We start from the raw sequence: 26022 nt of genomic DNA, 5'->3' as shown, positions 1-26022 counted from the left end.
TGCGATCCAGGCAAGACAGATAGAGGAGATAGCTGGTAGCAACCGCTGCTCCAGCTATACTCCAAGAACAAAGATCAGAACGACCTCCTGTCGACCACCGCAGGGACAGGACAATCGCCACAGACAGACAAAACAGATATGCAATCCTAACTGCACTAGGGAACCTGCCGAGTACAGTCCCAGCAATTACTCTTAAGCTAAACTTTCAAACAATGAGCAAGGCTGACACTCTCCAGAGTGTTTCACAGGAAGAATCCTTATGACCAGCAACTTCCTGTGGGAAACATAGCTCTTTATAAAGCAAGCCCACAGGGGATGTGGCTAGGCAATCTGCATGACAAACATATGCAAATTCCTCAGCAGCAAGCTGCACAACTGACAAAAGGTCTCTCTTCCAGAGACCTGCAGAATGAAGACCTGAACAGTGGTCAAAAGGCTGCCTGCGTGCGCAGGCAGCCACGCGGATCCTCACACGACGCAGGCATCTCATTGATGCCGGGGATCATTGATATGGGGACTTAGATTAATGAATGGGAACTGTGTTTCCATTCATTTATTTCCCCACTAACGGGTGGTGACGAGTTCCTGCGCGGGTGCACGTGTGGGAGCAAGTGGCTGCCATCCATAGCCATTGATAAATATCTTTGCCCCTGGGCAGGAACTGAGGTCCTGCAGGACGTAGATATACCGTTGCTGACCACATAAGTGGTTAAAGAAGAAGATTAATGCTCAGTTCATGCATACATTCTGTTATGGTAAACAACGGCCAATGCGCTCATCGTTTAACGTTGTTCATTCAGATATATGGACAGCAGTCAGTACGATTGCTACGTTACCATCGTTTGCGCAAACACCGCGCATTGATCCCCATTTTTGCCATAGTCTGCTCAGTGCTTAGCCGATTCTGGTTATTTCCAGGATCATTTACCACCACGCTTATGTGTGCCCTTGCAGGAACAAAAAAAACCCTGCACACAAGGAAGCACCACCAAAAAGCCTGCTTGCAGAAAAGCATTTGCAACGAGACGCCAGGATGTTGCGGGCGGCTGGTTCAGATGTCCATCTGATCCAACCCTCAATCAGTTTCATCATTACATACACAAGTGCAGCTGCTAGTTACCGCATCTCAGTCGTCTGTGTGACAAAGCTGTCTGCCTTGCAGTTGATGCTAGGTGTCAGCAGCCATAGCTGTTTAAACTCAGAATGACCACTTTTTACATTTAAGTAGACTTAGACAAAAGACATATATTGTATGTATGACCTGAACATAGTATAATAATGTCACCTGCTGAACTTTCAAATGTATGAAAAATCTTTGTTTTGTTTACAGAAACTTGAAGAAAAGTTACAAAGCCAGTCAGATTACGAAGAAATTAAAACAGAGCTAAGGTAAGATTCACCCGTCCCCAGCAAGTGGGCTTTCTATCAGTCTGATTAATAATGTGCCATGGGGAATACTCCTCGCTCCCAGCTTTATAATGCAGTAAATAACACTGTAGTGTCACCACGGGTTGTTTATACCTATTACAATGCTTTATATATTTACTCTTGTGTCAAAAACAAAATACATATCCATTTTTTATTTTATAATACCATATATAAATCTCCTGTGCATTTAACTAACAACCAGTGAAAATACGCACCATTTCTAGTCATTCTGCAGAAGCCATAGTTTTATTGGATTAGAATAAAAAAACAAATGCAGGGCTGCAACAAAATGACAACACAGTTAATGGAAATAACTGCAAACATTTTATACACATAAAATATTCAGTGCTGTATCTACATGTGTGTGAGAGAAGTAAATATCATTCTTAAGCTCTTTATTTTAAATATCACATAGGGCTCCCAGGCATTTACCATCAAACAGTGTGGCAGTCATCTGATATTCTTTATTACTCTATATAGAAATGGTTTAAGAGCCATAAGAGAGTATGATTGATTTCAAGGCAAACTCTGATCATAGACTATTAACTACAAGGAACCCACAGGATTTTTGGAATCAGTGCAGGGCTCCAGATCACACTCATAGGAGGTTACAGGGCAGTGCATTTGACAGTCAGCCTAGACACATGTTGGATTATGTCTGGAGTCTTGAGGGACCTTACAGCAGGCTCAGGAGACAGACACTGTAGAGTTACCCTGTAGGTCGGACAAATGTAATTTTGATGATGAATTAGATTATCCACTTCACAGTGACTATCACAGCCCAAAACAGACCCTGCATTTTACAGAATAAACTGAGGTTATCAAATGTGCAATGGAATAAACCGAATTTTCCACATAAACAGGCCCAGATTCACCTCACAGGAGTCTATAGGTACAGATGTCCTGGCACCTTAGACTTCGCCCTCCATGAACCTACAAACCCCCAACAAACTGCACTGCAAGTGTGCTGGCTGGCCCAGCTGTCACTTCTCCCATACGTCCCTTGCCCGTAGATAGCTTTGCAGGTGCCCCTTACTATTAGGTAGCCAGAAGTACCCTCTATATTAAGTAGCTAGAGATGTCCCCAAGTATTAGGTAGCTAGAGGAACCTCATTATTAAGCAGCTAGAGGTGCCCCTGACTAAAGGGAGATCTCAGCAGTGGAATGCCAAGAGCAGGGTGAGTAACCTCTCATTTACATTCTCATCAGGACTCTGCTTAGGGGGGAGGGATGCGCTTGGGGAGGGGAGTGAGCCACCTTACAATCAGCAGTCGCCTGTAGGCATGAGACTATAATGCCTTATGGTAAATCCAGCCCTGCACATAAATGTATGTGTTTCAATGTTTATTTTACGTTTCTTTTTTACAGCATACTGAAAGCTATGAAGTCTGCCTCTGCCAGTTGTGGTCTTGCATTGGTTAGTACTTTGCATTACATTACACGAATACAGTATTATTATTATTATTGATTTATAAAGCGCCAACATATTCCGTGGCGCTGTACAAAGTAAGCATCAAACAAGGGGTACATAATAATACAGACAATGGTGTACACCAATATACAAGATACATCATTAGTGACAAAATTCAAAAAATGATACAAAATATAGAATTGGTAATGACAGTGATAAAAGTAACATGATGAATAAAATGTATAATGATTTCCAAGGCACAAAAGGGGACGAGAGCCCTGCCCTTGCGAGCTTACAATCTAAGTATTAACAGGCTAAATATACTAAGACTTATATACGGTATGTGTTGTTTACATTTAAGGAGTCCTCCAAGACAGAAGATAACTTGCAAATTAAAAAAGAAGAATATTACCCATCTCCGAACTACCTGTTAGAAAAAACAGGTGTGCCCAGCTTAGGTATGTAATCGGAAAGATCTGGCATTTACATATGAAAAGAACCTTTATTTTTAATTGAACGCCATCTGTACACAGCCCTATTACAAATGCAGAGTACTTCTCAGGCAGGGACGTAAAATGTTCCATTGGCACTAAACATGCTTTTAAAATTAAAAACTATTTGTATGATATTAACTTAAAAAAACCAAAACAAAAACAAAAACGAACAAACAGGAATTTAATATGAAACACATACAAACGTGAATGTAGCAACTGAGACACCCCAGTAGATAGCAGCAGTCATCTAAACGCCTGGTTGCTACATTCTCTCTGAGACTCAAGAGATGATTGAGACAAAGAAAATTTGCCCTGCTGATTCCCCCCCCCCCAATAAATGTTGTTCTAACTGACTCCTTTCAATGTTCCAATCTAGCTTGGAAAAGAAGCACACATGCAAAGCCTTGCTATGATTCTATATGATTTTCTACACCTATGTCTCCGTGATCAGTATTTTTTATTAAAGCCTGTAACAGAATGAGGCAATTGTCACTCTGACTGATAAGCAGTTTTGGAATATTTAGGTAAGAATTCCTTGATTGCACCAGTAGTATAAGTAGCAGTACTGATAAGAGGATGCTAAACGGGCCCGTACTCGATTTCAGCCACTGATTGATCGATTGATTCTATAGAAATCAATTCTATTAATCGATCAGTTTGTGGCCGATTTTGATCGATTTCGACCGATTTGATCTATCTGATAGGATGGAAAATCTAGGTCAATCTGCTGCAGGCAGCAGATCGATGGCCCATAGAGTTGCATTAGATCTAATGGTTCAATAATGCACTTAGATTGATTTCCAATAGATGTCCAATAGATTTCATTCTGAAAACTATTGGAAATCTGTTCCTAGTGTGTGGCGCACATCAGATAGATTCCTGTCAGATTTGACCTGACAAGCATCTGACAGAAATCTATCTGATGGTCGAATCTACTCCAAATCTATAAGTGTATGGCCACCTTTAGGATTGCAAGGCGGACCCATCAGGAGGAAGAGGTGTGGCGGGAAGGGATAACTGATAAAGGACAACTGAAGTAAGAGGGACATGGATGCTGCCTATTTATTTGCTGTTAACCAATACCAGTTGCCAGGCTATCCTGCTGATCACTTAGGCTGCAGTAGTTTCTGAATCGCACACCAGAAACAAGCCTGTGGCAAATGCAGCCAAACTTAAGTTACACATCTGATGTGCTGCATGCTTCTTCAGGGCCTATGTCTAAAAGTATTAGAGGCAGAGGATCAGCAGATCAGCCACAACGTGCTTTGTTTAAAAGGAAATACATATGACGGCCTCCACATCCGTCTCACTTCAGCTGTCCTTTCAATATATCTTTACAAATGGTTAATAACTGAAGCAATACTAAAATATTTGTGAAATGCTGCTCTTCCTACCTTCCAGCTTTCATCTAAATGAAAAAAGATTTCAGATTTGTAATTAGTTGCTGTATTTGAAATGTGCAGCTTAGTGAGTAGTTGTTTTTTTAATCCAATAACTATTTGTGACCTCTTTGGACTTTCATTGTGATTCTGAAGTACATACATACCTGTAGATAGCCTACCAAGGTGCTTTGTTCAAAATGTACAATTTACAGTTTACTTTACTGTAACCTCTAAATGGCAGCGCAAAAGTTCCTCCAGGACCCTGTATACAGTTAGCCTGGTTTTCTATAATATTTTCACTAGGACCCTAAATGAATTATTTGAATTTATGTGGGCCTGGTAACAACCACTGCCAAAGTACTGCTGCAATCACATTATCCCTTATAATGCATGACTTTACATGCAAGATTGATTTGTATTCTGATTGAAATGGCAAGCAGCCATTCCTGGGACTAGAGGAAGTGACAATGCACTGCAGAAGGAGTTATTGGAGGAAGTATTATTCTGTTGCCTGGTCAGTTGGGTGCAGGGTAAGCCGAATGAGGCTCGCCCTGCTGCCGCTGAAATTCCAGATGACGTTAAATCTTATTCGCCCTCTGAGTCAACTCGGAGGGACACATATTTCAGGGCTAGGCTATTGCCAACACCCGAATTACATTGAAAATCCAATAATAACATTATGCCTATGGCAGTGCTCAAAGCAGGCGCTACATGGCTGTGAGCGCGCATCAAAACTACCTGTCCCGCTGTATAGAGCACGGTGAGGTAGCTTTGGCAGCTGCTATTTAGCAATCTCAGCATACTGTATATTTTGATTGCCAGAATCCTAGCAAGGGAAGTGTATGCAATACTTAGCCCATTCGGTTCAGTATCGCCTTAAAATAGTCCTTTCACCAAATAACATTCTTAATGGTCTTTTGTTATTTTGCCGTTTTCTAGAAGAAGACCATCTTGAAGATAACACAAAAGATCCTGTACTTGTTGAGGGACTGTACTCAGTTTCCCCTCTGATCGGGAATGAGGACTCAACACTCAGTCCTGCTCAGTCCATGTTGGAAACATCACAGCCGAATACAGTTCAAAAGAACTGTAGCTCATCCTCTGCTTACTCCAGCAACAGTGAACCACTATCAACAGAGATATTGCTCAAGAATCAGGTTGTTTCACCATTAGTCAAGACTGAAAACACCACCACCTCTGGCTACCCATCATCTTATTATCCAATAAAGGCCCATACATACTCCAGCAATCACCATTCAACCAGAAATCATAATGCTAGCCCAGTCAGCGATCACTCTGAAGGGACCAGTTCCAGCACAGTGGATGATGAGCATCTAGATACATCTGAAATTGCTATCCAAGTTAAGGAACAACTGCTGAAACATAACATTGGGCAGCGTGTATTTGGTCACTATGTCTTAGGACTGTCCCAGGGATCAGTAAGTGAGATTCTGGCTCGTCCTAAACCTTGGAGAAAACTTACTGTGAAGGGGAAAGAGCCTTTTATCAAAATGAAGCAGTTTCTGTCTGATGAGCAGAATGTCCTCGCCCTCAGAACTATTCAGGTGCGGCAAAGAGGTGAGTGCTGTCTGAAAGAACTAGTTATATATGCTGTGACACCTCTAACCTGCTCTGTGGTGGTAAAGCAAATATGTGTCAAAATAACTCCTTATTAAAATTTTAGGGCCTACTCCAATTTACATATTTCCAGCAACACATCATTCTGAGAAATTGTGCAAATGTGAGATCCATAATTACTACAACTTTACCACCTGTATGGCTATAGTGATGAACATTTTCTAGGCTCAAACATGGGGAAATTGAATATTACTATTTATAAAGTGCCAACATCTTCCGCAGCACTTTACATGTTATATAGTCTTGTCACTTAACTGTCCTTCAGGGAGGCTAATTCTAATGCCTACCTAAAAGTAATATATATTGTTTCTCTTAAACATCTTTACAGGAGCCATGCTTTATACTTATATACTACGTGGGCAACATCTTAGGACTCCTGTCACTTTTGTAGTTCTGGTGACTAACCATGATGGGCTTTTGGGCTTTACCCCCTCTATGAGCCCCAAGCTGGGTTCTCAGTCCATGAACTATGTAGATGACCTATTTCCCATTATGTCAGCATTCAAATTATTTGAATGAAGTCTGGTAAAAAAAAAAAAGTAGAGAAGAAGTTGCACAATTGATTATACTTGATTATTGTCCTTATTGTACTTTGTTATTCTTCAGGGAGCATTACACCGAGGATACGGACTCCAGAAACCGGTTCAGATGATGCTATCAAAAATATTTTGGAGCAAGCAAAAAAAGAAATTCAGTCTCAAAGAGGGGGTGGTGAGTCTGCCAAAAACAGATTACATTCCAGGGGTTAGTAGATTCAAAGAATACATGTAATATATAAAACAGAATCTTTCTTGAGCAAAGTATTGTATTGCTATCTATCAATTAGAACATTTAGAATCAAGCTTTTGGTATAAAGTTTTCTTCAGACACCCATCATATAATGGCTCCTTATCCTGAAAGCAGAACTTGATCCAAGTACACATGATGCAAGTCATGATCGGTCAGATCGATCTGATAGGAAGTTGCATTATGTGTAGACGTCCAAATTACTCCCGATCGATGATTGGATTTTTTTCTTTTTGATAACTCCCCAAAATCGATCGGGTCATCAATCGGAATCTGATCGGAAAATGGTATCGATCTGACAAAAAATTGCATTGTGTGTAGTAGGCTTAATATACAACTGCACCTCAGAAGGCAGCACAGAGATTGTTTCATTTATACAGATCAATGTCATTGAGATTTTATGTAGTTATATATGACAGCCTGATAAAACCTCTTACAGAGTTCTCACATCCTTGGATAGTCTCACCTGCCGTGAAAGGGTTGTAAATCCAGGATTCAAGGTTGTTTAAACAGAACAGATACAATTTTCTTTAAGGGGGAGAGAAATGTATTCATTCAATTAAAATCATGCAAGCATAAACAATTGCAATCTATATTCACACCTGGTCTGCGGTTTTGAACCGCTGTATGAATTTTGTTTCTCATATAACTTCTAACTTCTACTGTGATTTCAAGTACAGTAGCCTATAGGGCACTCATGCTATGTCCTTTGCTGCAGAAAGGTGCCATTAAAGTAACATTAGTTTCACTGTTGTTAATTGTGAACCTGTGCTTTGATACTCATAAAGTCATGTGGTGGATTTCCCATACCTGAGCAAGTGTACCATGTTAGTCTTAGACTGTTGCCCTCTCAATATTCCAGAAGACAAGGGTAGTTGCACATTAATGTGATGTTTTATGTGGGATATAAAGTGGAAGAAGATTTTTTCTGGTATTTGTAACTTTGTTTATAAACAAAGTGTGATTGTCACCATACAAATCAAATTTCAACAGCAACTGGTCTGAGTGTATTAAGTGATAAAGATGCTAATCCTGCATTCAAAACTTTCAAAACTTTTTCTGCTGTTATGGTTTGGAGTTATCACATACCTTAGGAGCACTGGCCCTTTAATTGCCATTGCCAAACAGTTGCATACTGGGGGATCTTTTTATCTATAATATAATACTCCTCTTCCCTTTATTTCTGCCTCCTTCTAATGACATAAGACAGTGCACTTCCTAGTATACTGTAGATCTCAGTGGGAGTATCTGAAGACTCTGGGAGGAGGGCACGTAACAAATACACAATTAGCAAGAAAAAAAGAGTGAGGGAGGAAATGATGTCAGGATTAGCTTCATTCATATGTAGCCAAGATGGAACCTGTCTAGAATAGGATTCTCTGATTTTCCTTTATAAAATTCACAGGAATTATAACATGGACAATACATCTTACATCTGTTATGTAAGAACAACTAGTATCTACTTATATATGTGTTTTTTATTTCTAGATTAGCATGGGTGTCACTTGTTCTAGTTGCCCATAGACCATAACATTTTGAGAACAATTCTTCTTACAAATGCTGAAAGAGATATCCAGCATTTTCATACTGGAGGGAGACTAACTGACGTTGCAACAGACTTGGAGCTTTAATCTGCAAAAGTTAGGCCAGCAAGCACCTACAGCTAAAATAACTAATGGTACCTGCCATGATGGCTTACTAGGTTTATCTTCCAGAGGAAAAATCATGTGTGCAACTGTTCTCTAAAAATACATAAAAAAAAAAATATGTAGTTCATTTGAGGAAATTATATTTTATTTGGATTGGCACCATAGGAAGTGGCCCTTGCTTTTCAATAATATAATTCATCCAGATGATTTCACAGCATTATGCTGATTATTATTATTATTATTATTATTATTTTTTATTTATATAGCGCCAACATCTTCCGTAGCGCTGTACATAGTACAAACAAATAATGGGGAACAAATATACATAAGAAATACAAGACACTGTACAGTCATGACATTGAATAGAATAAATACAGATACATACATAGTTGATATGTAGTTGGTACATATGCATATGTTAAAATTACAGCAGTATGAGAAACACTAGGAGGAGGTCCCTGCCCTTGCGAGCTTACAATCTAGAGGGTAGTGGGGAGGAAACAAAGGGGAAGGAAACACCAGGATTAGTGGGTGAGCCAGTGTGCCTTCAGTGCTGCCTATAGCAAATTATAGGCTTTTCTGAACAGGTGTGTTTTCAGAGTACGTTTGAAGGTTTCCAGACTCGTGGCATGACGAACCGGCTGAGGGAGAGAGTTCCAAAGGAGAGGGACCGCCCGTGAGAAGTCTTGGATGCGAGAGTGAGAGGAGGTGACTAGGCTGGAGGACAAAAGGGTCTCCTGTGAGGAACGGAGGGTCCGAGCGGGGAGGTATCTGGAGATTAAAGAGGAAATGTATGGAGGCGACAGCTTGTGTAGAGCTTTGTATGCAAGTGTGAGAAGTTTAAACTGGATCCTTTGGGCAACTGGTAACCAGTGGAGGAATTGGCAGAGAGGGGCTGCCTCAGAGGATCTAGAAGAGAGGTGGATGAGACGGGCCGCAGAGTTTAGTAGGGATTGGAGAGGTGCCAGTCTGCTTTTTGGTAGACCACAGAGTAGGGTGTTGCAGTAGTCAAGACGGGAGATGATTAGGGCATGCACAAGCATTTTAGTTGCTTCTTGTGAAAGGAAGGGACGGATTCTGGAAATGTTTTTGAGATGGAAGTAGCAGGAGGTAGTTAAAGTGTTAATATGTGGTTTAAAGGAGAGCTCAGAGTCCAGAGTTACCCCTAGGCAACGAGCTTTGGGGGTTGATGCTATTGGGGTGTTTTAGACATGCTAAGAAAAGGGTAGCGATATCTATCTATCTATCTATCTATCTATCTACCTATCTATCTGTCTACCTATCTAAGTCCACAAAAGCGGCTTACGTCCTTCAATACTTTCTTTTTTATCAATAAGACATCTCAGTTTTATAGTCTTTTCCCAGGTTCTGAATTTTGCACAAGAAAGTGTGACACTGCCCTCTGGTGCTCTCTTCCATGTTCACACTCTTCTCCTAGTGGAAAGTACTGTAGATTTAGATTATTATATTTTTTTTCCTTGGGGGGGGGGGGGGGGGGGGGGAGAAATACAGCCTTCTTTTTTTAGAATGACACCTACAATATGTAGGTCATTGAGATATTATGAGGTAACTCACGTTTATATTTATAGATATTGTAAACAGAAATAGATAGGATAGTTCCAGCAGCAATTGGCTCCTGTGTCAGATTTTCCCACTGGTTTAAAGTCCTATTAAATTCAAAAACATAAAATCCAGCACTGGATAGTACTATCCTCAACGCACACCTGCACCACTCTCACTGCAGCGTCTCTGGCTTCCAAGCACCTGTCACAGGAATTTGTCTTCCTTCCAACTGCTTGAAGTGGACTTAATTGTTTACACCCAGTTCAGTTGTTGGGTTTCTTTAATATTGTTGCAGTTACTCTTTACAGCAGTAGGATTAGCCATACTATGCCAGGGAAAAAAACACATATGTAAGTAGATAAATACTTGATCTACTTGCATAACACATGTATTGTACTGTCCACATTTTGATTTCAGTGAATTTTATATAGTAAATGAAGAGAATTCTGTTCTTGGTGGGGGCCATGTCTTTTGCCCACAGCTGAGGCTAAATACTGATGTCATTCTTCCCTTGACTTTTTTTTATTTTCTCCTCCAATCACTGAGTCACCTCAGCCTTGCTTGTAAGCACAAGTGAGCATAGGATCAGGTTTCAGATAAGCAGCTAGGAAGGGAAATAAAGGAAAGAGGAGGAATGTATTATAGATAAAAAGAACCCCCATCATGCAACTGTTTGGCACTGACTACTAAAGGGCCAGTGCTCCTTAAGTATGTGATAACTCCAAATCATAACAACAGAAAAAGTTTTGAATGTAGGATTAGCATCTTTATCACTTAATACACTCAGACCAGTTGCTGTTGAAATTTGATTTTTATGGCGATACTCCCGCTTAAAGGGCTGGTTCACATGGGCGCCTGCCAGGATTTCTGCAGCGTCGTGTTTGGTGGCGTTGCGGTGGCAATGTGTTCGGGCTTTCAGCGGCCTTCCTTGGCTTTCAGATGTGGTCAGTGGTTTTCTTTCCCAAAGGGGAACATTACCCGTGGCGGTTAACCGCCCCAGGACGCTACATGTAGCCTCTAGGGTCGCCTTGAATGCCAGGGAAAATCGGGATCCGAACGCCGTTTTCGTGTAAACGCCAGTAAAAGCCTGATACAAACGCTCCCATTCACTTGAAGGGGAGCGTTTAACGCCAAGTCCCAAACACTGGCGGTAAACGTGGGGCAGACGCCCGTGTGAACCAGCCCTTACATTGGATGTTTGTCTACAGATTTACCACAGTTGTGCTGGTTTGGGTAATAGGCTTTATCCATTCTTACACTATATCATTTAGTGCTGTTTTTTTTTTTTTTTTTTACTTTAGAAGACTTTTAAATAAAAACAAAGTATCACTCATACAATCACACATAGAATAATCTTAGAACATCATCATACATCAGCATGAAACATAAATAGCATTTACAACAGCATTATACACAACATATTAACCCCCTCCCGACCGCCTAACCCCGATTGGCGGTGGGAGGGTGGCGGCTACAGGACTGCCTAACGCCGATTGGTGGGAAATGCAGCGATCAGAGCCCACCGACAGAAAGCTCTGTTGGTGGTCAGAAAAGGAGGTATGATTCATTTGGTTGCTAAGTTGTATGGCTGAGCAGTAAACTGTTAAAGTTGCCGTGTGCAGAATTGTAAAAATAGCCTGGTCATTAGGTGGGTATAAGCCTGTGGTCCTCAAGTGGTTAAACATCCATCATCCTACAACATCTTTTCCTGCAAGCCACAAAAATGATGATGTTCTGAATATGTAAGCATGTACAAAGATGTTTTGTTTTGTCACGGGAATGATGAGGTCTCTCTATATATGATGAAGTTTTGGGGCATGTAGGAGTAGGTTTTGTAGGATGCTGGATGTTTAGTGCGCAGGGGAGGACTGGCCCAGGGGGACGGGGGGCAATTGCCCCCCGGGCTGCCCGAATCTTAAGTAATTAGGGCCAGCCACTGCTATATGCAGTGGCCGCAGACATACCACAGGTGACAGGTTCGCAGAGGGGATCGTAACCTTGCGCGATATTTCCCGGCAAGTTGAAGTATCCAATCAGAGAAGGGGCTGAGGCAGGCGGCCGGCCGTGGTGTGCCCTTGTGCATGGCTGCGCCTGCGGTGGATGTGAGCGCCACAAGGACACAAATAGCTTAGGTCCTCTCCGGCCTGGTGGGTTGACCCTGCTTGACTCCGCACCCCGTCTGGAGCCATTGCTGCCCGCAATGTGCTTCTGTGCCTGCGGTGTCATCGGAGTGAGCTGTCTCACTCTTCAGCTTTCTGTGCTGGGGGGGCTGGGGGCCTGGAGCTGTGGCTACGAGTGGCTTGCTGGCCTGGCTGGAGGAGTCGGACACAGTCCTCCCCTGTGCTGCTGTGCCTGAGGTGTCATCGGAGTGAGCTGTCTCACTCTTCAGCTTTCTGTGCTGGGGGGGCTGGGGGCCTGGAGCTGTGGCTACGAGTGGCTGGTTGGCCTGGCTGGAGGAGTCGGACACTCGGGGGGCTGAGAGCCGGATATGCCACCTATAGCTGCTTGCTACTGTGGAGGAGGTGTAGGACTGAGGAGACAGGAGGATAGAGGAGGTCGGGTCCAGGTCGCCAGAGGAGAAGGTGGTTTTTATAAATTTTGTTTCCGTACTTCTTCTCCCTTCTTGTCACTGAGTTACTCACACTTTGCTGCCTGCCTGCTACTGCTGTCAAATTCAATTCTCTGCCCAGGCCAGTGCCCTCAGAGTTTTTTTTGTGTGATAATCATCCCCAGTCTGACCCTGGCCTGAGGGGGAACGTTTTTTCTTCTTGTGGTGTGATTGGCGGCAGGGGAGGGGGGAGGCAGGCAACTAGGCACTGTCAAACAGGTAGTTGGAGGGGGGGGGGGGTAGGTGTCAGAAAAGTAGTTTGTATGGTGGGTGGGCAGGAGTGGGGTTAGGCATCACCAGGTAGGTAGGTTTGTGTGTGTGTGTGTGTGTGGGGAGGGGGGGGTTGTTTAAAGGAGTTATCAGGCATTTTTAATGAAATAAGTGCTACTTACCCGGGGCTTCCTCCAGCCCCACGCTCCCAGCATGTCCCTCGCCGCAGCTCTGCAGTCAGCCAGTCGCTGCCATTGCCTCCCAGTCCCCGGCGATGGCACCAGTCCGACCTGGATGTCGGCCTGTACTGCGCCTGTGCGAGCAGCACTGTCAATCACCGCCACGTGGGCCGGAGTGTACTGCGCAGGCGCAGTAGTTCTGCGTCTGCACAGTACGCTCTGGTCCATGTGGCGGTGATTGACAGCGCCACTCGCACAGGCGCAGTCGGCCTGACGTCATCGCCGGGGGCTGGGAGGCAGCGGCAGCGAACAGCTGACTGCAGAGCTGCGGAGAGGGACATGCTGGGAGCAAGGGGCATGGACAAGCCCTGGGTAAGTAGCACTTATTTTCATAGAAAAAAAAAGCCTGATAACTCCTTTAAGGTTAGGCACCAGACAGGTAGATTGTGCGGAGAAGTGTGTGTGTGTGTGTGTGTGTGTGCGTGTGCGTGCGCGTGCGCGTGCGTGTGCGTTCACAGTTTGAAGATTTGCACACAAGATAGATATGGCTTTGGGCTGGGGATGCCGTGAAATGGGCCTCTAGTTTGTGTTGTCCCCCCAGGCCAAAAGGTCCCAGTCCTCCCCTGTTAGTGCGTGATGTCATCATGATTTTGGTGTATGATGATGAAATCCTAATATGGACACTGTACTGATACTGTACATGTGACACGTGCACCACAAAGGGATCACTGCCAGGGCCAACATCTCTGTCTACTTATAAGCTGACAAATCCTTAAGTAAGTAATACATCCCGTGTTGTAATAAATGTAACATTTATGCACTGACCCAGGTGTACTGAGTGCAGGCATGATGGAAGCTAATTGCATTACCTTTAATGTACAGCAAAGGTATTGTTTCCTTTAAAAAAAATACTGGGGCTTTTTACAGAGGTATCACATCAGTTAATAACTCCCGTTTACACTCTGCAGCTTCCTATTATAAAACCACCGGCTCATTATTAAGATGTGACACTTCTACTACCTTGTAATGGATGGATCATTATTTATGAATAAGATGTAACTGCTTGAACATTCATGGAGGGGAAAATGAAAAACTGCTTTCTCAGAATCTCATATGAAAATGAATAAGGAGTCTTGTAAGGGCAAATCCCATTTATAAAACTGTAAGCTTTGGCTTATACTTTTACAAATGCATACATTGTCTATTACACTTTTATGAGAATTGCCTGAGAACTAGAAATGATTCCTCAAGCTAATCATTTTTTTCTTCTACAGGTGAATCAAAAGGTTTACATGTTCCTTTACCGCCAACCTACAGTACCAACAGCAGCGGTTCAGAGGATGCAATAAAGAGTATCTTGGAGCAGGCGAGGAGGGAGATGCAGGCACAGCAGCGGGCACTGCTGGACATAGATTCTGGAACTAATCATAGGTCCATTCCAACACCACCAACTGAGCGGCCAGTACTTACTCCAACAACACGCAAATCTCCTCACATCTATATTAAACAGGAGGAGGGGACCCTTCCTACCAGCACCAGCTCCACTCAACCTCCGCTTAGTGTACTGTCTCCAGCAGCTTTTGTACAAAACATCATACGTAAAGTGAAGTCAGAGATAGGCGATGCTGGCTCATACTTTGAGCAGCACTGGGCAGCTGACAAGAACACATTGAGCCGCCCATACACCTCTGTGTCTCCTTCACTCTCTTCATCATCTTCAAGTTATTCCAGTATGGTGAATGGACAGGGTTGGAAGAGAGGAGATAATGGGGAAAATGTACACAATGAGGAAGATATATCAACTGGAGAAGAAGCACATAAGATCATTGAAGTCAAGACAGAAGTGGGAAGTCTAGACAATCAGAACATTAGCCAGCTTTCATACTACCCTGCCTACGTTCCCAGAAACCTCAAGCCTACTGTCCCCCCTCTCACGCCTGAGCAATATGAGCTGTACATGTACAGGGAGGTGGACACCCTTGATCTAACAAGACAGGTCAAGGAAAAACTAGCAAAAAATGGAATCTGCCAGAGAATTTTTGGAGAAAAGGTATTTGTATTGCCATCTGTGATGTTGCCTTATTCCACAGAATTATTGGTCACCATTTTATCTTTCAAGAAGTCAGGCGAAAGATCTCTACTCACACATCAGATTCCCAGATTTACACACTTTATGTAACTAGTATGAGATGAGCTTTCATAATGTAGATTTGAATAGGAAGGCTGAGAAGTGGTGTTGTATCAAGAGAAAACTCAATGATGTATGGCAACAGTCGTTATGGCAAACTCTATACCTACATTTAAAGGGGGCTTAGATGCTTTCCTTGCGTTGAAAGACATCCATGGCTACAATTACTAGGTAATGCCCAATGATGTTGATCCAGGGATTTTATCTGATTGCCATCTGGAGTCGGGAAGGAATTTTTTCCCTTTTGGGGCTAATTGGACCATGCCTTGTAAGGGTTTTTTCGCCTTCCTCTGGATCAACAGGGATATGTGAGGGAGCAGGCTGGTGTTGTACTTTGTTCTCTGGTTGAACTCGATGGACGTATGTCCTTTTTCAACCAAAATAACTATGTAACACAGCTGGGCACTATGGTGAGAAGGTCTCACCAATGGTGGCCCAAAAAGAAGTAATAAGCATCACTTTTGATTGTGCAGGCCTTACAACATTTATATGATGTAGTGTCTTGCAATATACTGTACCTCTGGATCGCCCATGTATAGTCCTCAGACGTTGCTTGTTTGCATATTTTTTTACTTGCAGAATATCATCTCATCAATATACTGTACACGTGCATCTTTTGAAGTTAGTGAGTCATTTTCATCATTGTATAACTTTGTGCTTGGAAAGATTCAGAATTATAAAGTTAAGGGATCTTTTTGTTTTGCAGATATGAATTTTGACCCCTAACGTACAGTGGGATGCAAAAGTTTGGGCAACCTTGTTAATCGTGATGATTTTCCTGTATGAGTCCTCTTGCACACTGCAAGCGATTCAGATTCCGCTTTTTAATCTGTTTTTACTTCCGATTCCGATTCAGATTTGCAGTTTGCTCCCTGCACACTGCAAATCGGAATCTGAATCAGATGTAAAAACTGATTAAAAAGCGGAATCTGAATCGGAATCGCTTGCAGTGTGCAAGAAGCCTGAATCGTTGGTTGTTACGATAAAAAATGTCAGTTACTGAAGCGAAAAAAAATATGATATCATGAATTGGTTGTGTAGTAGGGGTAATTACTAGAACATTGGTAGCAAAAAAAAATATTCTCATATTTTTATTTTCAGTTATAAAGCTTTTTTTTTATAACATTGCATCATTTTCTAATATTTGCAGTTTACCCATTACTAAGCATTCTAAAAGTTTTTGCAGAACAGGCAGTGAACTTTTGACCTGTCCTGAACTGTTCTCTGCAAAAGAAAAACACAATACAGTGGAGATAACCTAATCAGATGTCAGAGCTCTCCATGACTTTCAAAGTTGCAGAGCTCAATGGCTATTTGCATAGATAACAACTGGAGTTACTTAACTCTTCCTGTACTGGAAACAAATATTATGTCTCTGCTCCTAATGCTTTATTTCTTAGCTGTACTACACAACCAATTCATTATATCATAATGTTTCTTTCGCTTCAGTGTCTCTTTAAATATATCATATAAGGAGACACCCACAGTGATATTTGAGAAGTAAAATTAAGTTTATTGGATTTACAGAAAGTGTGCAATAATTGTTTAAACAAAATTAGGCAGGTGCAAAAATGTGGGCACCACAAAAAAAGAAATGAAATCAATATTTAGTAGATCCTCCTTTTGCAGAAATGAGAGCCTCTAAACGCTTCCTGTAGGTTCCAATGAGAGTCTGGATTCTGGTTGAAGGTATTTTGGACCATTCCTCTTTACAAAACATCTGTAGTTCATTCAGGTTTGATGGCTTCCGAGCATGGACAGCTCTCTTTAACTCACAGCACAGATTTTCAATTATATTCAGGTCTGGGGACTGAGATGGCCATTCCAGAACCTTGTACTTGTTCCTCTGCATGAATGCCTTAGTGGATTTTGAGCAGTGTTTAGGGCTGTTGTCTTGTTGAAAGATCCAGTCCCAGCGCAGCTTCAGCTTTGTCACTGATTCTTGGACATTGCTCTCCAGAAACTGCTGATACTGAGTGGAGTCCTTGTGCCCCTCAACTTAGACAAGATCCATGCACTGGCTGTACAGCCCCACAGCATGATGAAACCACCACCATATTTTACTGTAGGTAGCAGGTGTTTTTCTTGGAATGCTGTGTTCTTTTTCCTCCATGCGTAATGCCCCTTGTTATGCCCAAATAACTCAATTTTAGTTTCATCAGTCCACAGCACCTTATTCCAAAATGAAGCTGGCTAGTCCACATGTGCTTTAGCATACCTCAAGCGGCTCTGTTTGTGCTGTGGGCGGAGAATAGGCTTTCTCTGCATCACTCTCACATACAGCATCTCCTTGTGTAAAGTGTGTCGAATGGTTGAACGATGCACAGTGACTATATCTGCTGCAAGATATTGTTGTAGGTCTTTGGTGCTGGTCTGTGGGTTGATTCTAACTGTTCTCACCATTCGTCGCTTCTGTCTACCCGAGATTTTTCTTGGTCTGCCACTTCGAGCCTTAACTTGAACTTAGCCTGTGGTCTTCCATTTCCTCAATATGCTCCTAACTGTGGAAACAGACAGCTGAAATCTCTGAGACAGTTTTCTGTATCCTTCCCCTAAACCATGATGGTGAACAATCTTTGTCTTCAGGTCATTTGAGAGTTGTTTTGAGGCCCTCTTTGTTGCTATTCTTCAGACAAAATTAAAAGAGGAGGGAATACTTACAATTGACCCCCTTAAATACTCTTTCTCATAATTGGATTCACCTGTGTATATAGGTCAGGGGTCACTGAGCTTACCAAGCCAATTTGAGTTCCAATAATTAGTTCTAAAGGTTTTGGAATCAATAAAATGACACATTTTATGCACCTGCCTAATTTTATTTAAGCAATTATTGCACATTTTCTGTAAATCTAATAAACTTCATTTCACTTCTCAAATATCACTGTGTGTGTCTCCTATATGATATATTTAACTGACATTTTATCGTAACAACCAACGATTTATACAGGAAAATCATGATGATTAATGAGGTTGCCCAAACTTTCGCACCCCACTGTATGTGTGGTGACCACGGTCATGAACACAACTGAAATTTTTAAGTATTTAAGAATAGTGTAGGTGTTAGAATTTGGCATAGCCAGTTTGAAACACCCGAATACTCCCGTCTGCTGCTGTTTAGCACCAAAAGGCAGACAGGGTCCGGAGGAGTTCACTTGCTTGTGTGTCAGATCGTGCTTCACATGACTCTTGTACTGACTCCCCCTGGTTTGGAAGGAGGAAGTGTCCGAGTCATGTGAAGTGAAGCTTGACTCACAAGCCAGTGAACTCCTCTGGACCCTGCCTGCTTGTTCTGTGCTAAAAAGCTGCAGACAGGAGTATTCAGATGTTTTGAATCGGCTATGCCGAATTCAAACACCAACACTATTTAAGAGACTAAAGCTAATTGCAGCTGTAACTGTTAACTTTGTCATATTAACCATTCTTTATCAATATGGTAGTCTTATTGACTTTTTGAACATTAAAGAAATACAGTGTCTTCCATCATTATTGATTTTCAGTCATCGCCTTTGTAATTAAGTACTACAGTATATTGTTGCCCCTCAGGTTCTTGGATTATCTCAAGGAAGCGTGAGTGACATGCTGTCCAGGCCCAAACCATGGAGTAAATTAACCCAGAAAGGCAGAGAGCCATTCATCCGCATGCAGCTCTGGCTGACAGATCAGCTCGGGCATGGAATGTCACAGTATCCTGCTATGTCACAAGGTAAACCTTTATACAGATCCAGAAATGTGGACAAGGTGCATTTATCACCAATTATGTTCATTCAAATGATTTGATAGAGAAAGCATAGAGAACACAGAACCAAAATAAGTGCACAGTAGATAAACTTCATCGTATAAAACAATAGTCTTTGTGAAGGAAGTTAGACAAATCATTGTTCACTGTAAAACTACATAAGACAGGTGACCAATATTCCCAAAACTATCTTTCTTGGTCACTCTGAGTGGCTTTGTTTTTCTGATCAGTGCACACAAGATGCTGGGATCTCTGCCAATCAGACCATTTCTCCATATGGGAATGGGAATATGAAGTGAGGTGTCCTACTGCCTTCTGCAACTAGGACTGTGCAATAGCAGTTGGCCAAGTAGGGTCTGAATTGGGTAATCTTGTCCAGGGTTACCTTGTCAGTTGTCAAGGGTCACCTGTGCTGAACTTTCTTTCAAACCCATTACAATTGATTGTATTGGGTGACGGAGTCTAGTGTTTGTATGTAGCAATATTCCAGGATTAAAGAGGAGTCAATGGTTGATGAGGAAAAATTGGTCATGCATTTACTAACCAAAAAAACATCTGTACACCATGCATCTGTACAACTCCCATGGCTGTTTGAAAATTTACTACATGCATTTCAGCTATTGCTACACCGCCAGTTATCATAGTAGTGCTCACCGCTACTATGACATTAATTGTTATAGTACCAGCTGCTATTGAAGTATTGTGGTAGTGATACTTCACAGGACCACCCGTATTAAAGTTTCACGTGTTGCTATGGAAGCAGTGTCCGTAGCTAAGGGAAGTCACGCTCCTTACATGGCATAGTGACAAACAAATCAGCATTGCCGATACAGAGAAATAAAGATTGACAATTGAAAATTTGCACTTAGAGCACAAACATGGGCTAATATACAAATACTGTATCAGAGATTGTACAACTTATTGCAAGAACTGTAAAAATTATAAGTCAGCAGTTATCATCATTAAGGCACTTAAAAGGTCTCTATACTATATACAGAACACGTATTATATTGCAATATCCGTCAGGAAATATCCAATCTTCAATCTTCACCTCCCACCTGCTCACAACCTACTCCTTCTCCACCCTATCCTCCCCTCACCTCCTTCACTCCTACTACCACTGAGGAGGTCAACCACCTACTGCAGACTTCCCATACCACTACCTCCCCCCTTGACCCTATCCCTTCTGATCTACTTCAGCCTCACTTCACGGATCTGGCCCCAGTCCTCACTACCATGTTTAACCTCTCCCTATCCACAGGCACCTTCCCCTCAGACTTCAAGCAGGCCACTGTACTGCCTCTGCTCAAGAAACCCTCCCTCGACCCCTCGCTACCCTCCAACTACCGCCCGATCTCCCTCCTCCCCTTCGCCTCAAAACTCCTTGAGCGTCTGGTTCACAAACGCCTGACCCAGTACCTCAATGCCAACTCACTACTAGACCCACTGCAATCTGGATTTCGGCCTGCCCACTCAACCGAAACGGCTCTCACCAAAGTGGTCAATGACCTTGCCTTAGCTAAAGCTGAAGGTAAATACACCAATCTCCTCCTCCTTGACCTTTCAGCAGCTTTTGATACAGTAGATCATCCCCTACTCCTCCAGTCCCTCCAATCCATGGGCATTCACGATCTCGCCCTGACCTGGCTTTCATCCTACCTCTCCAACCGCTCCTTCACGACCTCCTTGTCCACCCCCAACCACCTCTCAGTGGGAGTCCCCCAAGGCTCGGTCCTTGGCCCCCTACTGTTTTCCCTATACACATCCTCCATTGGCAAGGTTATCTCCTCCATGGGTTTTAACTATCATCTGTATGCAGATGACACCCAAATCTATCTCCACACCCCTGACATATCCACCACTACCATGGACAAGGTCTCCTCCTGCCTATCTGCCATCTCCTCCTGGATGTCCGCTAGGTTCCTAAAACTAAATCTAGACAAAACGGAATTTATGATCTTCCCACCCCGGTCATCCCTGGATCCCCCAGATGTGCAGGTCACTGTTAACCACACTACTATTCACCCTACCTCTCAAGCCCGCTGTATGGGTGTCACCCTGGACTCCGCACTCTCCTTCACTCCCCACATCCAAAACCTCACAAAGTCCTGCAACTTCCACCTTCGTAACATCTGTAAGATTCGCCCTTTCCTGACCCCTGCCACCACCAAACTCCTCATCCATGCCCTCATAATTTCCCGCCTCGACTACTGCAATGCCCTTCTGTCTGGACTCCCTAAGACCCGAATAGCCCCACTGCTGCAGTCCATCATGAATGCGGCTGCCAGAATTATCCACTCCTCCCATCGCTCCACCAGGGCGGCTCCCCTCCGTGAATCCCTCCACTGGCTTCCTATCCAGTCCAGAATCAGATTCAAGATATTGTGTCTGACCTACAAATCCATCCACAAAACCTGTCCAACCTACATTTCTGATCTTACTCAGAGATACACACCAAGCCGCTCACTCCGCTCCTCCAATGAACTTCGCCTGACCGTCCCCCGCATCACCCAGTCCCATGCACGCCTCCAAGATTTCTCAAGAGCCGCTCCGACACTATGGAACTCCCTACCTCCACCCATTAGGGCAGCCCCCTCCTTTAACACCTTCAAGAAGGCCCTCAAAACTCACCTTTTCACTCTTGCCTACCACCCCTCACAATTGCTCTAAACCCACAGCCGAACTCTGGTCCCCTACCTCTCGTGTCCCTACCTCTCCCTCTAGATTGTAAGCCTTTGGGCAGGGTCCTCACTCCTTTTGTGTCCTACCTGATCATGCACCTCTATTACTGTGCACCCATGCTATGCATTTGAGTGAACCTAACTTGCCTAACTCCATGCTCCCATCCAGTGACTGACTAAGCATTACCTTGTACTCATACTGTGCTGTGTGATCTGGTTTTCTTGTATTCCTGTATTGTCATATTGCTGTTTGTCACCCCTAAATATTGTCTGTAACCTAAATTAATGTCCAGCGCTGCGTAATATGTTGGCGCTTTATAAATACAACAAATAAATAAATAAATAAATAAATATGTGACACCCACTACACATTAAAGCATATGGAAATGGCAGGCTTTATTGTCCAACCCCTGTCGCTACAGGTTCCCTAAAAGAAATCCAGGAATCCCACCTCTTAGCAAAAACTTCATTTCTATCAGCAAGCCTAGCATTTATTCACTCAGAAATCATGGTGATATTATGGAATCTAGAAACCCTGGAAGGAAGTTCAAATATATCACTCCTGATCATTTAAGCAATAGTGCATGATGATGATTTGCGGTGAGTGACGTACTCCTACTCATAGACCAAGTGGTCTGGTTTCGCCCAGGTGGTGGAGCCCCAAGCTCATAAGCACCAAATTCCCTGAGGAATATCATCCTGCAGTTAGCAAAATATTATAAAGCTCCCCCCCCCCCCCTGCTTCCACACACACACACACACACACACACACACACACACACACACACACACACGCACGCACACTGCTGTTAGAAATATCATGGCTAGAGATCTCACTGCACAGTCATTCCACATTTATTTAATAAATGTGTAGGTGGGCCACCATATCAGCAGTGTGAAGGCTAATTTTGAATAGGAAAAGTGCATGCACATGCACAACTTGCCTATGCAATTCAGTGGAGAAGCTGGGCACAACTCCAAGTATACAGAATGACACGATAGATCACTATTTGTGAATATAAATTAGCCTTTTATGCCTATGTTATGAAGGAAAGTGACTTAACAGCTTGTAAAACTTTGTTATTACAGTTATCAGCTTAGGTGGAGTTCACTTTTGCCTGCACAATACACTGTACTTTGATTTTCAGTCAGCCATTTTAACAAAAACATTGGATCTAATAAAGTCTAATGAAGTGAATCTAATGTAAACGAATGCATTCCTGTTTTGATTTGAGCAAATTAATATTATTTATTTGCTATGAATGCTAAGGAAAAGCATACTAGTTAACCCCCCCACCCCCCCCCCCCAAAAAAAAAAAAAAATATATATATATATATATATATATATATATATAGTATTTGTTGCATACAAATACACCAAACAGAAGTATTTAAAAGTGAACAATTACAAACACCAAAAAGATACAGGGAAAAAAGTTTTAGTAGTATGCACCACTACTTATATTTAAACTTGCAGAGACCATGTTCTCATCTCTGTTGCTCAGGCTGACAAGGAGAGCATGCTACTAGCTTGGCTGCTTCTAGGTTTTTAGTGAGCAAAAAACATAAAAGCAAAAACTTTACAACAATTAGTATGCACTACTTAGCTTTAAACTTCCAGGTCTCTGTGTGAAAGAAGGCTATGTGCGCTCACTCTCTCTCAGCCTGAGCACTCCAGACAAGATGTTCTGTGTCAACCCCCCTCCCCCCCCCCCCCACCCCCCCCAAAAAAAAATTGTGTAATTGTAAAAGATGTGTAATTGCAGAGTATGGTGCAGCAGGAGCTGTGCTCTCACCTCTCCTTTGGAGTCCAGTATGGTGCTTCCTCCTGTCCACTCACCGCTCCCCCTAGTGCCCAGCATCTCCTATCACATGTAGCGTGATTACACGCTACATCAAGAGAGTGAGTTGGTAAAATAAATAATATTCATTTACTTTAAGCAAAACAATTCCCAATCGATGCTTGATTTAAATATGATCTGAACAATAATTGCAGAGGCCTATTTACAAGGGTGCAGAAATGGTACATTCCTCAGCCACCATAAATATTAAAGGACTGGGGGCACTTTAGCTATTTAACTACTTAGCTACTTTAACTATTTAAACAATAACTTATTGTAACTAACTAGGGATCCTAGCCCATTGAATACCGGGCTCTAGGTCTGTCACTGCCGCCACCTGTCAGCGCACGTGTGCGTGCCCCCGCTGCGCGCACACTCCCGGCCAGCTCGGCCCCGCTGCGTGCACACTCCCGGCCAGCTCAGCCCCCGCTGCGCGCACACTCCCGGCCAGCTCGGCCCCCGCTGCGCGCACACTCCCGGCCAGCTCGGCCCCCGCTGCATGCACACTCCCGGCCAGCTCGGCCCCCGCAGCGCGCACACTCCCGGCCAGCTCGGCCCCCGCAGCGTGCACACTCCCGGCCAGCTCGGCCCCCGATGCGCGCACACTCCCGGCCAGCTCGGCCCCCGCTGCGCGCACACTCCCGGCCAGCTCGGCCCCCGCTGCGCGCACACTCCCGGCCAGCTCGGCCCCCGCTGCGCGCACACTCCCGGCCAGCTCGGCCCCCGCTGCGCGCACACTCCCGGCCAGCTCGGCCCCCGCTGCGCGCACACTCCCGGCCAGCTCGGCCCCCGCAGCGCGCACACTCCCGGCCAGCTCGGCCCCCGCTGCGCGCACACTCCCGGCCAGCTCGGCCCCCGCTGCGCGCACACTCCCGGCCAGCTCGGCCCCCGCAGCGCGCACACTCCCGGCCAGCTCGGCCCCCGCTGCGCGCACACTCCCGGCCAGCTCGGCCCCCGCTGCGCGCACACTCCCGGCCAGCTCGGCCCCCGCTGCGCGCACACTCCCGGCCAGCTCGGCCCCCGCTGCGCGCACACTCCCGGCCAGCTCGGCCCCCGCTTATGTTATGATATACTGCAATATCAATATTATTATTGATTTATAAAGTTCCAACATATTCTGTGGTGCTGTACAAAGTAAGAAATGAACATGGGGTACATAATAATACAGACAATGGTGTACACGGTAAGCTTTAGATCCCTGGGACCACTAGGGCCTTTAATTGCTGAAACTCATAATAGTTTTCTAAGAAGCACCCTCATAAACATTTTATATCTACTTTTTATATTTTTTGCCTACGACAGATTTGAACACAATGCTTGCAGAGTATTGTGAAGCTTTGGCAAGCAAGGTAATTGTAGTTGTAGAGGCAGATTGTGGTAGACTGGCTGGTGAGACTATAAAATATTCCTGCCCTTCCCTACCAGATTGTGTGCAAGGTGCACTTCCCAGCTATCAGAGCACAAGGACATTTATGTTACCAGTGACTTTGTAGAAGGGCTTATTTGAAACATGTCATGTTTAAACTTAAAAAATAATAAAATGTGTGTTTCTTTTGAAGGCACAGCGAGTCCTTTGGAAACTCAGCCATCACCATCTCCATCTCCAAGTCCTTCAGATCAAGAAAAAAGTTCCTCTGAGCCTCTTATATTATGCCTGGAAAGCATTAAAGAAAATCAGCAGCCAGAAATCCGATCCACGTCCTCTGTAAACAGCAGAACCGTGCCAGGCCCCCACCATGCTGCTACAGCAGGGATCCAGGAGATAGTGGCCATGTCACCAGAGCTGGACACCTACTCCATCACTAAGAAAGTGAAGGAAGTGCTAACAGACAATAATTTAGGTAAATGTGCGCACATATGTCACTTGCGGATAACATACATGGACCTGGTGTTATTTCACCTTAAATTTTCCTTTTTGAGTAGTCCTGGTTTACTGCATAATACCAATTTAATCACTTGAGATCTTAAACCCATATGACACCAATTTCATATACCGGTATATGTTCCATTAACCGTTTCCCTTTGAAATTTTCCACAGCTTAGAACTTCATGGAACAAGTTGTACATGGTCATCACGTGTTGTTGTACATTGCTGATCTCATAAACAGTAATGGTGAATCCCACAACACTTCCTGATTTCCAATATTATTACATATTTTCCACACAGAATTGTTTCATGATCTTTAATTAAGCTTGCTATTGAACAAAAAGGGAACCTGAAAAAAACA

General features: G+C 43.5%; 1 protein-coding gene across 5 annotated transcripts in view; it reads left to right on the top strand.

Annotated features, from left to right (window-relative positions):
- Positions 1 to 26022, top strand: part of CUX2 (cut like homeobox 2) — a 549861-nt gene that overhangs the window by 508607 nt on the left and 15232 nt on the right. For 3 of the 5 annotated variants that reach the window (XM_068245662.1, XM_068245667.1, XM_068245644.1), the window contains 8 exons: positions 1331 to 1389; positions 2797 to 2845; positions 3201 to 3297; positions 5655 to 6293; positions 6960 to 7097; positions 14623 to 15398; positions 19080 to 19239; positions 25354 to 25635. In XM_068245662.1, the coding sequence (XP_068101763.1) occupies positions 1331 to 1389; positions 2797 to 2845; positions 3201 to 3297; positions 5655 to 6293; positions 6960 to 7097; positions 14623 to 15398; positions 19080 to 19239; positions 25354 to 25635 (2200 nt within the window). The remainder of the gene's footprint in view (positions 1 to 1330; positions 1390 to 2796; positions 2846 to 3200; positions 3298 to 5654; positions 6294 to 6959; positions 7098 to 14622; positions 15399 to 19079; positions 19240 to 25353; positions 25636 to 26022) is intronic. The other 2 variants (XM_068245676.1, XM_068245653.1) reach the window with 1 other exon arrangement.

This window comes from Hyperolius riggenbachi, chromosome 1, assembly GCF_040937935.1.
Source record: "Hyperolius riggenbachi isolate aHypRig1 chromosome 1, aHypRig1.pri, whole genome shotgun sequence".
Classification (NCBI taxonomy): Eukaryota; Metazoa; Chordata; class Amphibia; order Anura; family Hyperoliidae; genus Hyperolius; species Hyperolius riggenbachi.
Note: the sequence above shows the minus strand (reverse complement) of the source record. Positions and strands in the feature narration are given on the sequence as shown.